General features: G+C 37.6%; 1 protein-coding gene across 1 annotated transcript; it reads left to right on the forward strand.

Annotated features, from left to right (window-relative positions):
• Positions 1 to 2282: 2282 nt before the first annotated feature.
• Positions 2283 to 16200, forward strand: LOC104268880 (kelch-like protein 5; the record flags this gene model as incomplete). The annotated part of the gene is made up of 8 exons (XM_009864798.1): positions 2283 to 2384; positions 3456 to 3668; positions 9196 to 9382; positions 10266 to 10490; positions 10780 to 10942; positions 12272 to 12484; positions 13877 to 14048; positions 16122 to 16200. Coding segments are annotated over 8 exons (1332 nt in total), but the record flags the coding sequence as incomplete, so codon positions are not given.
• Positions 16201 to 17055: the final 855 nt, after the last annotated feature.

Consider the following 17055-nt stretch of genomic DNA (forward strand, 5'->3'; position numbering starts at 1 on the left):
CTGGGCTCACTGAAATCATTCAGTTGGTTTATTCTTAATGCAGTGGTCAAAGCAGACTAAAAGTACAGTAGCTACTATGTGACATCTACTTGACTATTTGCAGTTTACCAGGAGGTCAGACAGTTCCGTTCCTAGTGAATTCGTACCTCAGTTGACCAGCTGATTGAAGCAGCCAGTAGACAGAATTGCATTCCCTGTTTACGTTCTCATTCAAATCCTGTGAGTCAAGCACCTCTTGCTTTTTGGGTGCCAGGGTTCAGAGATTAAGCAGAGCCCTGAGGTTAGAGCTGCCTTTTGGGCCACCTCGATGTCCCATCCTCCTAAGCCTGCAGGTGTTCTGATGCTCTCCGAGGTTCTAATCTTTCTGTCACAGTGTGGAGGGAGACCAACCCTCTCGCTGGATGCGACTAGCGACTGTGGGGATTAAGTACGTCGTGAGATCTTATCTTTTATATGCTCCTAATGTGTTTTTTTTTTGCTTTGTACCAAGCCCAAGGCAGACCTGTGGTTAAAGGTGTCAGTATTGCTCGTTTTGCAGTTGCTGAAGGCTGAGTTTAAGGTTATGATGTGAATGAGCAGTGCCTAGCAATGAGCACGGGGACTGCATGGCCCTGTTTTAGCTAATACATATACTTTAGGCTACTCATCTGATAGTTTCCAAGCTCTTTGAGGAGCTAATTTTGGGGGTGGAAAAATTTATATTTTCAGGACCAGAAAGCAAGAGACTAAAACTGAAGACCATTTGTTCTCTGAAATATCCTGTTCTTCCACAGAGAGTTCCCATAAGAAGAAGGAAAGAAAAGGCTAATGAGGAGGTTAAGAATGCTAGGAGATACACTGGCTCCTCCTTTTTGTCTTCAGAATCTCTGTCTGTAGAGGAAGAGGAATTATCAGATTCTGGTTATAAAAAAACCCAGACATAGGCCAAAGAGTGGCTGTATTCCCAGTGGAATGCTTTGATACTATGCTCAAAAGAAGTCTCTGCTTTAAAAATAGAATGGGAGCAAGAGGAGGTTGAACTTTTTCCCATCAGAAGGCAATTGTCTGCAAGCAACAAGAAGGAAAAACAGGCTTTTTATACACAACAGCTATTGAACTGATGAAATCCAGTTGGAAAAAAAGCTTTCCAAAGAGGATCTGTGACTGACTCATGCAAGATCAGCTTGTCATTGCCTTCAGAAACAAAGGACGCTTTCCAAGCAGGTGCTCTTCCTGTGATCCGGATAGACAATAAGAAAAGTTTAAGGTAGTAAGTGTTGGCTTTTCTCTTTGTCAATGCTCACTGCCTGTTTATTGAGCAGAACTAAAAGCACAGCTCCAGATTGCACACTGTTAGGACAGAATCAACAAAAAAACAGCAGTGGAAAAAATGAACTCAGTGGAATCTGAATTTCTGTGAACTGCATGTTTAAACTCTGGAAATAACTCTGATGAGTTTTCAGCTTCAACTTTACTCCCAAGCTTTCGTTATCAGACTAAAATAAATAACAGTGCATGTGTAGTGCTATTGAATATTGGTACAATCCTTTCACTGTTTTTAATTTCTGTATTTGCTCATTTTATTAACTTCCATTTTGTAATACAGACAGTTAAACTAATTAAAAAGACAGCTCTATCTCCCTTCTAATCTACTACACTGTTCTTTTGGAAGCACTACCTGTGTGTAGCCAATTGGATCTCTCCAGCAGGAAAGCTTTTCAGTTATTAAATATAAAATTTTCCTTTGCAAATTATATCCAGAAACACGGTTATTTGCAGAGATAAGACTTTCAGTTCTTTTCCTAATCTCAACTCCAGACCTACCTGTGGAGTGGAGTCCCTTTGATCTTTCCCCTTAGGCATCCTGTAGCCATCTTTCACAGGTGTGGCTTTCATGTGAAGTGGACTAGTTTACTCCTTACTAGTTTTTTCCTCTTTGCTCAGCATTCTCTAATTAGCTGATATTTTTAAATACTGACGAAATGATTAGACTAAGCAATAAAAAGGAAGAAGTGTTATGTTTTTTGCTTTCTTGTCATGATGTCCTTTGCGTATGCAGTGCCAAACTGTACTGTATGTTTTTGTTGCCATTTTATATGCTAAATTCATATCTGTTTCGCAGTGCAGGTCCTGTTCCTGTTCCCAAGTTTCTCCCTGGTTTTTTTTTTAAACTAGAAAAACTTTTTTAAATTATTTTTTTCCACCAACATGTATGTGCTTCTAAACCAGAGATTTTTTCATTAGTATGCAATTCTTTCTTTTTAAATAATTTTATGAGGTATTAAGGCTAATTTTGATATTAGGTGCAATTGGACTTCCCCGTTGGTGGATCTAAAGCACTTTATCCTCCAGGTGTTCTGGCGGCACATGTGATGGCAGAGCAAAGCCAGCATCCAGTCAACTCGGTATCTAGCAATCAGTGCTGCGTTTACTGAGTCAATTATAATACTTTTTTGTTGTCATGAAGTTACTCTCAGTCTGGAGCATGGGGTTAACTGATGTTTGAGCTACCAAAATGTAAGAATGTGTTGTGATTCATAGACTGCTTTTACTTTTCTTTCTTTTGCTGCCTTGTAGAGGTGTATGGGGAAAAATGATAGGTGTGATCTCACCCGTTGGCTGTTAAATTCGTGCTTCCTTGTGTAAGTTCATAGTGCTGATTGTGTTTTCTACATACTTTTCTGCTATTTCTGCCCAGGTTCATGAAAAAGCTTACAGAATATTCTGCAAGTTCTAGTATGATGAAGTAATAGGATACTGATGTCAGAAATGTTACATATTGTGACTTTCCTCTTTTGAAGTAAGGATTTGTTGCTGCAAATGGCAGGATGAAAGTTAGAAAATTTAATTCTATCAAAGTAAATCTTGTTAATAAAGCAAGACCTGTACAATGATGTGGTTTCTTTGTATATTTTGATCCCCAGTCAATCAGATGAGCTGTATAAAACCTACAAAACAGTAAAATAAACATCAAATATTCCATTTAAAATCAACAATCAAGTTGTTAGTGTTGTTTATTTCCTCTGAAAACTGCTTAAATAGTTTAATCTAGCAGTAATGAAAACAGATGTGCATGTTGTGCTCCTTACTTGATGTAGCATCTACACCTATATTGTCAACAGAAACAAACTACACCTTTTATTTTTCTAAACCATACTTCAGAAAATATTACTTTACTCTGCAGTGCCAAGATAGTAACTCCCACAGCCACTCATTCATTTCTGTCCATACACTTCCCCCTCAATTTTTTCAGCACATCTGTCTGTGGGACTGAATGATAGAGCTGGGAAAATGATCAGGAGTCAAAATAACTCAGTACGTTTTATTTTACTTTTTTTCTCCTCCCAGGCCAGTTCTCCAGTGGTATTTTCTAGCCCAACGTGAGGGATGGCATGCAGGGAGGGCAAGGAGGGGAGGATACAGTAGAAGCTTCAAAGTATGATGTCACCTGTATTAAAAATACTTCTCTTTTTCAGGAAAACTTCATGGAAGTAATTAGAAACCAGGAATTTCTATTATTGCCAGCCACTGAAATTGCAAAGCTTTTAGCGAGCGATGACATGAATATTCCTAATGAAGAAACTATACTGAATGCACTACTTACCTGGGTTCGACATGATTTGGAACAGAGAAGGAAAGATCTCAGTAAACTCCTGGCTTACATTAGACTGCCTCTGCTTGCTCCACAAGTAAATTGTTCAATTCCTCTCTAGTTTATACTGTGGTTACAGTGGGCATAATGTCTACAGTGTTGATATATTCATAGTGACAAATCATAAAAGCTTCATGATTCTTAATGATTTGAATGCTTAGAGCTTCGCGTTGTGTAGGTGGGATTACGGCTGTTTGTGAACTGCAGCATATTCAGATCCTAACCTGAGATCAGGCAGGATCCAAGAAGGAGTGCAGCTGCCAGGAAAAAATTGCTGCTGAGAAATTGCTTTTCTGAGAAAAGCTTGTAAAGAATATATTTGTCACTAGAAGGTCTGTCCTTTTTGAATTTCTTCTTTATGGAACTTGCAGTTTATTTGAATCATTGCATTTCCTTTATATGATTATATCTATCCTTGAGATTTAGGAAATACAACTTGAATACATTTTTTTGAGTGATTTTTTTTTTTTCTTCTGTTAACTCTTGATAAACCATCTTTGGGTACTTTTTGTTCTTCCCAATCAATACTTTTTCTCCTTCTTGGACATCCACACACAGTGTTGAGAAAGACTTGAGCTTAGTTTGTTGAAATAGTTGTGAATGACAGTTTTTTTCAAGTCCTGTAGGAATGACGGCTCTTGTTAGTGTCATGTGTAGCACTCTATTCGTTATACAGTAGCATGCATGTAAACTAGGTTTGATTATTTTTATTTTTTTACTTATTTTTTTCTCTCTTTCTTGTGCTAGCCTTCTTTACTGGACCTTCAAGAGTATTATTTAACAGTTGCTATACAATCAAAGGATTTTGCTGTGCAATTTTCAGTTTGTTTAGTGAGAATTATCTCTATTGAATGAAGAAAATGTGATTTTTATGGAACCTGAATAATAAGTATAATTCATTAACACAACAAAAACTGAGGTCGATTCATTCGTAGTGATAAATCACAACACCACATTCTGTATATTACCTCTAATCTGGTATCCTCTTGCTGAGTAGTCTGATTTACTAGCAAGTGTTTTAGTATTAGTATTTCCATATTGGTAATTATATATGCATTGGCAAGATTTTCTTAGTTATGGCCTTGACATTGTAATGCACTTTTTTAGAAACTTAATACAGTGTAAACCAGTTGACCTGGAGGAAGTAATTCTTTCGTTGCACGTTTAATTAATAGATAACTAAGTAACCACAGCTGTATCCTTTTACTTAATTGATTGAAATTGAAACCAGAAAAATATGTAGTGAAATCAAATTGTGTCCACTCAGTAACTGATTAGGAAAATAGCAGAATGAAACACAAAAGCAATATCATATTTCACTTATTCTCATGTATTCTCAAAATATTTACTTATATTTCAAGTCCAGTATTTTTCTGTTGCCTTTTTATTTATTATATTCTTAAACAAATTAAAGTGTTAAAGTTGTGATTTTAATATGGCAACAATTAGTACATTGAGTAAATTGGTTTGAAGTACTTGAAACAGTCTTAAGGTATTCAGAATCATGTTTTGCTTCGTGATCACATGGCATTAGACAATCTGACAGCAAACATAATGAAAAGGTTTCAAATTTTACAGTTGATGGGTTAAAGCTATTTGAAATAAATTAAGTTAGAAAATCGAACAATGCTGAAATCAATAACGTTGCAAGCCAAGCTGCAAAGAATATTAGATTAAAAAAAACACCTTTGGGAACTAACATGAAATTGTAGAACTGGAAGCAAAAAATCATAATTAAGTCAGTTTTATTGGTTGTATTCTTATGCATCTCTTTGTACACAGCTTTCTGTCATCTCTTCAGTTAATGCGATGTCCTAAATATTTGTAATCATACGGAATCACAGAATGTGAGGGGTTAGAAGGGACCTCAAAAGATCATCTAGTCCGACCCCCCTGTCAAAGCAGGATCACCTACAGTAGGTCGTATTCACCTACAGAATCGTATTTTGCGCTTACAAAGGCTGAAGATGAATATTTGTCAGCTTCTTAAGCTGTAAGGTAGCAAGTATTCCATCTCTGATAAATTAATGAAAAAGATGATTAAGCAATTTCTGAATGACAAGATGGTTCAGCTTCCTTTTAGACAAAAATTCTTAGAACTTGAGTATCTGCACTACCTTTCTCTTTGTCAGGTTTCCAATGACTATAATTTCATGCTAACACATCATTTGGAACTGCTCAGTTATAAATGCTTTTAGTACAATGAGCTATGTAAATAATAAAACTTGAACAAAATTGGCCTTCATTTAAGTAAGCCCATTCCAGACTGAGTGAATGAATAATATTCACATAAAATTGTAGTACAGTAGGTTTAGTTTCAAGAGCCTGCAGGTTTTTTAGGTACCAAAACAATCTTAGATTGCATTTCATTTTAAATGAGTTGAAATCACTTTCAGTAGTTAAGAAACTGTGCTATGAGAAGACTTCTTTATAGTTTGAGGTGGATTAGAAACTGAAGAAAATGTAGGTTGCATCTTCCTGTTGTGAAGCTCATATACATGCATGGTGTTGCTTTAAATATTAAATGCTGCTTGTCCAGCAGAGAAACCTATTGGAAGTCTGAATTGGTTATGGTGTGTACAAGGCTTCGTTTTCATCCATGCAACTGTAACTATATACTACTTATGACAGTAGTAGTTAATGGATTTATTTTTTTTTAAACTATGTGCAATTTTGTAGCATTGCATGCTAGCAGGTACAACATGGCTTTCGGTTTACTGTTTTATAATCACAAAGTGTCCCTGTAAAGTGATATATGTGAGAAGTGGTGCTGTGAGTCAAGAGGAGAAACAATGAGCAATACTGAAAGTAAAGAATGACGATTAAGTTTCCCCTGCTAATTTATGTGATAATGTTTTAATTTAATATTTTAAATAGAAACAGAACATGAGCTAATTAGAAGAATACTGCAAAAGTCAGGCTCGGTTTTCTGAAAAGTCACTCGTGAAGGGCCTTGAAGGTGTTTTGTTTTAGCTTTTTATTCTCTGTGTATGTTAATTATATCTTCTGTCAGTTTCTGTTGATTTGCCTGATACAGAGATATTCAGGCTTAGCAGTATGCACTTAACTGTATCTCACCTGGAACCACGGATGTTAGATTTCCCACTTTGCAGTCCTAAGGCAGCTTTAAACCAGGGATATGTGCACCATATGATGCACAACTATTTCATAGTGAGTCCCTTTGGTACTCATGATTACTAATCTCACAGCAGTTTTGTACCTGTTATCGGTAGCTGTTAATACCTCAACAGCGACATCTCATTCTAGTTTGTGGACTTGTATTCCTAATATTCACAGTGTTTGGATTTTGTGATGGCTTTTCAGAGGCATTTGCTTTTTCTCATTGTTCTGACAACTGTCCAAGTCCCAGTGGGGCCCTTCACTTGCTTTTTTGCTCTGTTACTCAGGCCATGTCTTGAAGCTCAGAAAAATGCCGGTTGTCTAGGCTTCTAATAATTACAGTTGGGACGCTCAACCTACTAATTTATTTTTTTTCTGCAGTCTGGCAAACACGGAGTTTAAAAGATTCCAGAATCTTTAAACTTACTCAACCTACTAATATTTTTTTTTTTCTGCAGTCTGGCAAACATGGAGTTTAAAAGATTCCAGAATCTTTAAACTTAATAAATTTTATTTTTAGTCTTGATTTCATTGAATTTTACTTAAGTCAGATTTAAAATTTAACACTTGTCAAATTTTCTTGCATCCTTGATCTTAAAATTTTAAAAAAAGGCTTGTATTAATTGATACCCTGTGATCTGTGTCACTGTCAGAGTGAGGATTAAAATATTCAGCAGGTGCCTGAAGTGGCTTTTACAGACCTCTGGACTGGGAGGATTCAGGAGTAGAAGTGGAACTTCAGACTGACTTACATACCTGGAGCCTGATTCTGTTTTCTTGAACATACCTGTTGTGGCACTGGAACATGAGGAGATTTTGTTTTCTTCCTTTGGACCATCTTAAATCATCTATTTAGATCAGATGGCCTTCCTGTTTCTTTTTGTATTGACAGAGATAGCTTAAAATATGACTGTTTTGTTTATTATAAGTTTATCTTTACCCTAGTGTCTTTTATATGACCATTTTGAAAATTCATAGATTTTAAATCAAGCAGTGGAAGTCTTTGGATAAAACCATGATTATGGAGTAGATCCTCTTGGAAACCATGCTGTGCCACACGGAAAATAAGGAGGTGATGGGTGACAGCCAACATGGCTTCACTAAGGGAAATCATGCTTGAAAAATTTGATGGCCTTCTACAACGGGATTACAGCATTGGTAGATAAGGGAAGAGCAACTGATGTCATCTACCTGCACTTGTGCAAAGCGTTTGACGCTGTTCTGCAAGACATCCTTGTCTCTAAATTGGAGAGACCTGGATTTGACAGATGCGTCACTCAGTGCATAAGGAATTGGCTGTGTGGTCGCACTCACAGAGGTGTGGTCAATGGCTCGATGTCCACGTAGAGACCAGTGACAAGTAGTGTTCCTCGGGGATCAGTACTGGGACAACTGCTGTTTAACATGTTTGTTGGTGACACGGACAGTGGGATCGAGCACACCCTCAGCAAGTTTACCGACGACACCAAGCTGTGTGGTGCAGTCAACATACTGGAGATGTCATCTGGCGGGACCCTGCAAGGGTCATCTGGAGGGACCCTGACAGGCTTGAGAGGTGGGCCCGTGCAAACCTCAAGAAAGTTCAACAAAGGCCAAGTGCAAGGTCCTGCATCAGGGTTGGGGCAATCCCAAGCACAAATACAGACTGGGCCATGAGTGGAATGAGAGCAGGCCTGTGGAGAAGGACTTGGTGGTGTTGGTTGAGAAGAAGCTCAAGATCACCCAGCAACGTGCATTGGCAGCCCACAAAGCCAATTGTGTCCTGGGCTGCATCAAGAGAAGTGCGGCCAGCAGGTCGACAGGGGTGATTCTCCCTCTCTACTCTGTTCTCCTGAGACCCCACCTGCAGAGCTGTGTTCAACACTGGGGCCTCCAACATAAGAATGACATGGGTCTGCTGGAGTGAGTCTGGAGGAGGGCCACAAAAATGATCAGAAGGCTGGAACACCTCTCCTATGAGGACAGGCTGAGAGACCTGGGGTTGTTCAGCCTGGAGAAGAGAAGGCTCCAGGGAGACTTTATAGTGGCCTCCCAGTGCTTATAGGGGGGCTACAGGAAAGAAGGGGAGGGACTTCTTACAAGGGCATGTGGTGGTTGGGCAAGGGGTAATAGTTTTAAACTGAAACAGGGTAGATCTAGATTAGATATAAGGAAGAAATTCTTCACTGTGGGGCTGGTGAGATACTGGAACGTGTTGCCCAGAGAAGGTGTGGTCGGATGCCCCTTCTGTGGAAGTGTTCGAGGCCAGGCTGGATGGGGCTTTGAGCAATCTGGTCTAGTGGAAGGTGTCCCTGCCCATAGCAGGGGGTTGGAATTAGATGATCTTTAAAATCTCTTTCAACCCAAACTGTTCAACGATTCTATGGAAATGTTTTCTTGTAACCTTGTTTTTATTCTTCATGTGGTTTATAGCAATACAGCTTGTTTTTCTTTCCTTTTCACAGTTTCTGGCAGATATGGAAAATAATGCACTCTTTAGGGATGACATCGAATGTCAAAAACTCATTATGGAAGCAATGAAGTACCACTTGTTGCCAGAGAGACGACCTATGTTGCAAAGTCCCCGCACCAAACCTAGAAAATCTACAGTGGGCGTGTTGTTTGCAGTTGGAGGAATGGATGCGACAAAAGGTATTGGCTTATATAATGCTTAGTTGATGAGCTGTCTTGGTTCTTTTTAAAAAAAATGTTTGATAGATGTTTTTACAGAATGTTAATTCTGAAATTCAAAGATTCTGCAGCACAGAATATGGAACATCTTAAATGTACATTGTTTATTAGGTTTAAAAACCCCTGTGTACTCTGATAATACTGTAAACATTCTGGAAACTAGAGTTATGATTGATTGATTTGAAATTTTCAAGGGAATATCTCATTTCTGAGTAGTGAAATGTTGAACTGAGTGAAAACTAATCTTTATTTACTTGAGTGGGAAGTAATTTGGAAAAGGAAGATAATGACAGAAAGGGCACAAAGATGACCTGCACATGCATCATAAAAAGTAATGCTTTTTGACAAATTATTAAATGGTTCTGTCAGAGCTACTTAGGTTTTCTTTTTTGTCGACATGTCCATACCATTTAATGGTAGTTGAAAGGAGTCAGGCAAGTTAGAAAGGTTACAGAACAGAAAGTGTTTTCTTTCATTTAAGTTAGCACTTTTAGTATTTTATGTCACATATCTTCAGATTTATATTTTTTTAAAATTGAACAGTTGATTTCAACAGAGAATTGCATTTCACAAAGGTTGTTTTATATTCCTAATGTATTTCTAAAGGCTTGATTCTGCCAAGCAATTAGAAATCCTGCTTTTTGTCTTGAAAAGCACTAGGAAGGTCCTCATTTATAATGGTCCTAAAGAAGTCAAAAAGGACTATTTGTGTACGTAGAATTAAGAACATGCTGGAGGATGTCATGCTGTCTTGTGGGATCAGCATATTGCTGAAACAAAAACTATCCCTTTTATATATATATATATGTATGTATAGGTATAACTTGTGTATGTTGTCGTTCAGGAGCTACAAGCATTGAAAAGTATGAACTTCGTACCAACATGTGGACTCCTGTTGCAAACATGAATGGACGAAGATTACAGTTTGGAGTTGCAGTCTTGGATGATAAATTGTATGTGGTTGGTGGCAGAGATGGACTGAAAACATTGAATACTGTGGAGTGCTACAACCCTAGAACTAAAACTTGGAGTGTAATGCCACCTATGTCCACTCATCGGCATGGTCTTGGTATGTATGGTTCTGTAAAGGCTGAATGCATATTTTTAAAAGGTTACTTGTTTTAGGAAAAGTCAAAAAAATCAGAAATTAAGTTTAGGTAGGTGGAAACTTTGTTTTAATGCCAACTGCTTATCAAAGATTTTTTTGCCTTCAGATTATATCCAGCATTGTCTACCAAAAGGAAATTTCTTTTTATTAGTTTTTAAATATTTTGTGGTACACACTGGACTGTCACTAGGAAAATGTGATCTTTTTTTCCCTCATCAAGAAGCAATTGTTTTTCAATTGTTTTTTTTAGGAGTAGCTGTATTGGAAGGTCCCATGTACGCTGTAGGAGGACATGATGGCTGGAGCTACCTGAATACAGTAGAAAGATGGGATCCACAGGCTCGTCAGTGGAACTTTGTAGCTAGTATGTCAACTCCAAGGAGCACTGTTGGTGTAGCAATATTAAATGGAAAGTATGTGAAGGCAACCTCTGTCTTCTATCTCATTATTTTAATGTAATTACCTGACGATCCTAAATGACTGTTAATAATTTCTCTGGATAGATACCTGTTGATAGCATTAAGAACCAAGTTTCTTCGTTCACAATAAAGATACTGTATTGGGTCAAGTCAGCTTCCCCACAGCATCACAGTGCCCCTCAGAATTGCTTATGAGACACCATCTCTGTGGGCTAATAAGTAGTTACCATCTCCTTAATAGAGAAAGAAGCAAATGTATGTTCTCTTTCACTGAGACTCCAGTGATTTCCTCTTACTGTGATAGTGTGAACAGTCAGCTTCCAAAACAACTGTAAAGTCATAGAATCATAGAATCACAGAATGGCATAAGCTGGAAGGGACCTCAGAGATCATCTAGTCCAACCTCCCTGTTTTGGGTCATGGAGAAGTATCATTTTACTGTTCTGAGTTAATGCAATCGACGCTCTGGCAGAATTAATCTCATCTGGAGTGGTATCTGAAATTTCTACAGCTGTTTTTTAGTGAAAATATGCCTAATTCCTAATACAAAACATACTCAGACAACTGAAGCATTTTATGCTGCACTTACAGGAAATGGCTGGAAGTGAACTCAAGGAGTTCCCTAATCCATTCTGCTACCCTAAAACTGAATCATTTATATCTAGAACACTGAGGAGTTGCTTCCTTTGTAGCATGGCTTCTGAGCTCCTGTCTTTCCAAAGAATAGTGCTGGGCATTTCTGATTCTAAGCATAAATTACCTGTAAACTCTGGGCATAAATTCTTTATCAAGTTTAATTATTTGATTAGTTCTAAGATTCTTCATTGATGGAGTACTTGGAAAACCAATCTTTTCCTTCTAGCCCTTCCAAAACGTTGAAATCCTTTGTGAATACCAAATGCTGGAAACATTTTTGTTAACACTGAGCAAGCTAGGCCACCTAGTGGGTATAGGGTGCTGTCATTCATACGGTAAAGCCCAGGCACAGAAAAATACTTGAATGCCTAGGACGAGACAGGAGAGTTGATGCATGCACAGATCCATTATTGAATTTGTCCCTCTGACCCTGCTAGAAATGGTTGAAACATAAATGCTGTGTTATAGATAGCAATTTCCGTAAATTATTGTTATTATGCATTCATCATGACAATAGAAAAGACTGGAGCAAATTCTAAGTTTTCATAACAATGTTTTGTTGGAAGTTGAGGTTCTCATTCTAAACTTTCCTTTTTAACAAACTTAAAAGTCTTTAATGCATCACTAGAAGTTTTGTCTTGTTCAGACAATGTTTATTTACTTTTCCTTTTTTTTTGTACCTTTTAGGCTTTATGCAGTTGGTGGTCGAGATGGAAGTTCTTGTCTTAAGTCAGTAGAATGTTTTGATCCTCATACTAACAAATGGACCCTCTGTGCTCAGATGTCAAAAAGAAGAGGTGGTGTTGGTGTGACCACCTGGAATGGGTTCTTGTATGCAATAGGTGGTCATGATGCCCCAGCATCAAACTTAACATCCAGGCTGTCAGACTGCGTGGAAAGGTAATAGGCTAATAAAGGCATATCCTGCTAGTAAGTCTAACGGTGCTAGTCTGAGAGTGATTTAGGGAAAGCGCTCTAAGTAGAAACCAAATAAAATAGCCCTGTTATTTTTATCCTGAACAGAGGAAACTTATGTATAAAAATATACTGTGTAGTTGTAATATGATTCAAAATGTTGCCAGGACAGATTATTTAAAGCAAATTCTCCGTCAAGCACTTCATCTAGAATTTTTTTTTCTAACGGTCTCATTGATTGATTGCTAAGAACAACTTGGAATTTAATGCTTTTAAAAGTGGAGCAGAACTTCTTTCACACAAGAAGTCTATATCAGATCGTATTATAACTTCTGAAGGAGTTAACAGTCAAAGTTTGTGGATCATTAGTTATCTATTTCTTCTTGTATCCACTGATGACACTGGGGAAACTGGTGTGTAATTCATCTAAAGTTGGTATGTCTTTACATAAAGTTACTATTGAATGACTGTATAACAAGTTGCAAAAGCACGTGCAATCCCTAAAATAATTTAAAAAGTAAATACTTTACAATGCACTGCAGTAAGTCTTCATTAGCATTTCAGTATTTCTGAAATGTGCTGAAATTCTGGTTTGGTGGGGATTTTCCCCTAAATTGCAAAACTTCTTTCCTGTTATCTCCCAACACTTACAGTGATTCTTCATCACCCATCTTTTCCTTTAAATATCTTTATGCTGGGAGATGTGATTCACCCTCTACTAAATAAAAAAATTAAAAAACATAACCCTCTAGTCCCCCTCTCCAACCTCCCCCCCCCAAAATGCAACAAAACTGAGCTGTAGTTTTCCAATTCACCCTCTACTAAATAAAAAAATAAAAAAACATAACCCTCTAGTCCCCCCCTCCAACCTCCCCTCCCACAAAATGCAACAAAACTGAGCTGTAGTTTTCCAAGTTTCAGTGTCCTAACAGACCCCAAAATAATTTGGCCTGTGCCAGTTAAGATATTGGAAGTTGCACTTTAAAGGGCTTCAGAAGGATTTGCAGATAGGAAGGTACATCTTAGCAAATACCAGTTTTTTAGAGAAATGCAGATAATTAGAAGCCCAAGACAAAGTAGTAGATCCATGTATTCTCTGAAACAAAATTACAGGACACATGGCTTTAATAAATAGGAATAATTTTTCAATGCATTTTGTGCTCGCTCTTTAAGTGGGATGAAATTGAGGACCGTGAACTAAATAAACATTTTTAAAGAGAGTATTTGGGGAAAAAAAAAGTCCTTTGAAATTAACACCCAAATCTGTGCTGTCCTAATACTACCTGTTTTCCACTGCCTCAAGAAGGTAAATTCCAGTGTGCTTTTCCTGTTGAGTTTTGGCAACAATTCTAGAGCATAGCACAAATTATCTTTTAGGTATGATCCGAAGACAGATACGTGGACTGCTGTGGCCTCTATGAGCATTAGCAGGGATGCAGTGGGAGTATGTCTTCTTGGTGACAAGTTGTATGCTGTTGGAGGGTATGACGGCCAAACATACCTTAATACAGTGGAATCTTACGATCCTCAGACGAATGAATGGACACAGGTATAGTTTCTGATCAGACCATATGCTACTATTTGTTATTTCAAGTGTGCCTCTTTTTGCAAGGAGAATTCAAGTACTCTAAGAAGCGCTTCTGTTGTCTTTTTTTTCTTTTTTCTTTTCTTTGTCTACAATCTCAAAATAATTTATCTTGAGCAGGTGGTTGTTAACTTATAATAAACTGCCCTTCTTTCTTTGGCAACCGTATAGCTATTTTCTATGACAATTTATCCTACTGTTAATAAAAGGTATTGACATGTTCTCCAAACTATCATAAAAGATTCTGTTTATATGACTTCCTGTTCTGAAGATAAAGGATGAATGTAGATTAGTTTTAGCTCAAACGTGTCTCTCAGGAAGTTTATCAGTTTCTTCAAGGTTTTGGTCGTATTTTCATAAATAATCCTTTCCTGGTGTGCGTGCTATATATACAATGTGTGCAACTTGGAGGAATCCTTTTCCCATTTCTCACCACACAGCTCAAAAAAATAAATAAATCTTCAACTCATGACCAGAAACCATTGCTGTGAATTCAAAGCTTGGTTAGTTTTACTTTTTTATAGCTCCAGGAATGTGCCCTTCTGGGAAGCGCACCCACATGGACATCCTAGGTCGGCTGTCCTTTGCTATCTACTGCCATTTGAGATACCCTAAAGCATCTGCATCCACAGAAGTGGGGCAAATATAGCACAGAATCTATGGGAGACCAAGGCCCTCCTGGAATCCGTTTGCAGGCCAGGATGAATATCCAGGGTCACCAGGAATAGCATTAGACAATGGTATTTAGGCAGCTGAATTCTGGCCTCCTCAATGTACTATGCTAGTAATAGCCCCAAATTGCTGATTCAGAAAGAGAACTGAACTGCTCTCTGTCAAAGTCTTTGTACCACAGAAAACTGAGCTGTCTGTTTTCCCACATTTCATGCTGCTGCAAAATCTTAAAATGTAAGTCATCTAGGAGGCTCCTCAGAACTCAGGGCCTTCAGTGGCAGTACAGGTAATGATAACCCGTGGCATTATTCGTTCTGCTAAATGAGAAGAAAAAACAAACAAACAAAAGTCTACCAGAGGAGAGAAACAGTGCTTCTCGCCATCGCCTCTAAATGAATCTCACGTAACATCTAGGTGGTGATAATCCGTATGTACCTTTGTATCCTTTTGTATGGATCCTCTGTAACCTTTGGTATGGGTCACTGAATCCCATGATCCCAGTAGACAGGACAATTCTGAACCCTTTGCAGAGGGAAGTCTTTCTTGTCAGCAGTCTGCCACCACTTCGTCCACACGCAACTCAAAAGAGAGTAGTGGAATTTTCTCAGCTGAAGTTTGTGAGAGCAGCAGACAGCTCAGGATAAGTCTGTTGTTCTGGGAAAAAAACCCAAAACAATAGGGATATTGGCATAAACAACCTTTTTTTCCTTCAGGATAATCTCTGTAGCACTAACTGCTGTTCACACACACTCCAATACTATGAAGTTTAAAATGGGAAGCTGAAGTGTTAGAAACTACCTTCTTCTTTTCAAGTCCACTAGAATCTCAGCAGAAAAGGGTCTTGCCAGAAGTAACTTCTGTTTATAAAATTCATAGAGACTGGGAAATTATTTCTCATTTCAAGAGCCATTAGCAGGATTTTATTAAATATTCCAGTAAAAAGGAGAGGTTGCCCCTGTCATGTTGATATTTTCAGTTTGAAAGAAAAATGTGTAGTTTTGTCAACCACTACTCAGTTGTCAGACGGTTCAGCTCAGATGTCCAGTTTGTAACATAACAAAGGGTTTTTCTTCCTATAATACTAAGTGATTGAAATTATCAGTAAGAATTGTTCCATATTTTTGGGGTTTGCTAATGCTTTCAAAGTGCTTCACTCTGTCATACAAAACATCTTCACCTTTTCTGTGGGTTTTTATCCAAGTTTTGAAGCAATTTGCTATTTTTTTTAAGTCATATTAACAGAATGTGCTGCAGCTGCATAACTATTATTACAAGTATTAACTAAACACTGTCCGTTTTGGGGAAAAAATACTTAGAGCTGACTGCATTTATCTCATGGAATTTTATTTTATTTTTTGCTTGCAGGTTGCACCATTATGCTTAGGAAGAGCTGGAGCATGTGTTGTGACTGTAAAACTATAAAGTATTTTCTTTATGAAGGTAACATTATGCTCCATAGACGTGGATGATTTCTTTTTTCCTCGAGCAAACTTACCAGTGCATCGACAAACACAAGGTGCAAGTGTTTGATCTCAATCTAACATCTACAACGGAAGTGTTTGGTCTCAATCTAACATGTACATGTTGTTCTTATGGACCAATATTAAGCACTTTTTAAAAAATCATCTTTGTTACCTATACGTTACAAGAATTCTATTTGTAAGAAAAACAGCTCCAACCAGCCAGTCGCCAGCAGAGGACTTCTGTTTAAGAAGTGAATTCACTGTAATAATCAAATGTTACAGATCCAGGGCCTTGATCCTCCAAATATGCAGAGGAATGATGCTATAAATGGACATGCTCTTCCACTGATATAATTGAGTCTATCTCTGGGTGAAACAAGTTACAGGATTGGACCTCTTATATTTAATTTGCCTATAATAAACACGTTTGGCTATAGGTATCTGAGCTATTATAATGCAGGTTGAGAAACCAATGCAAACCATTGTAAATGGCAGGCATAATGCCTGTCTTGGAAATGAAGTTGTGTATTTGGTGAATCTTTTGCACTTTTATCGTCATTCCTAGTTAGCACACTTTTTATTTAACCAAAGCCTTATTTTGAATATTGTCTTATTATGCTAACAGAAATCTGCTATTTAATAATTTTTGTCGGAGATTTTTAACATCCAGTGTACTTTCTGGATTTTCCAAGTTTTTGCATGAGATGCAGAACATCATACCTTTTTCTCTACTTCAGTTTGTATATTCACTTTGCTATTTTTAAGGAAAAATCAATAAGCATGAACTATTGGAAGAATTCTAAAGTGTGATCAAAAGTTAACGAATTTAATATATT

The sequence above is a fragment of the Apaloderma vittatum genome, unplaced genomic scaffold (assembly GCF_000703405.1).
Source record: "Apaloderma vittatum isolate BGI_N311 unplaced genomic scaffold, ASM70340v1 scaffold562, whole genome shotgun sequence".
Lineage (NCBI taxonomy): Eukaryota > Metazoa > Chordata > Aves > Trogoniformes > Trogonidae > Apaloderma > Apaloderma vittatum.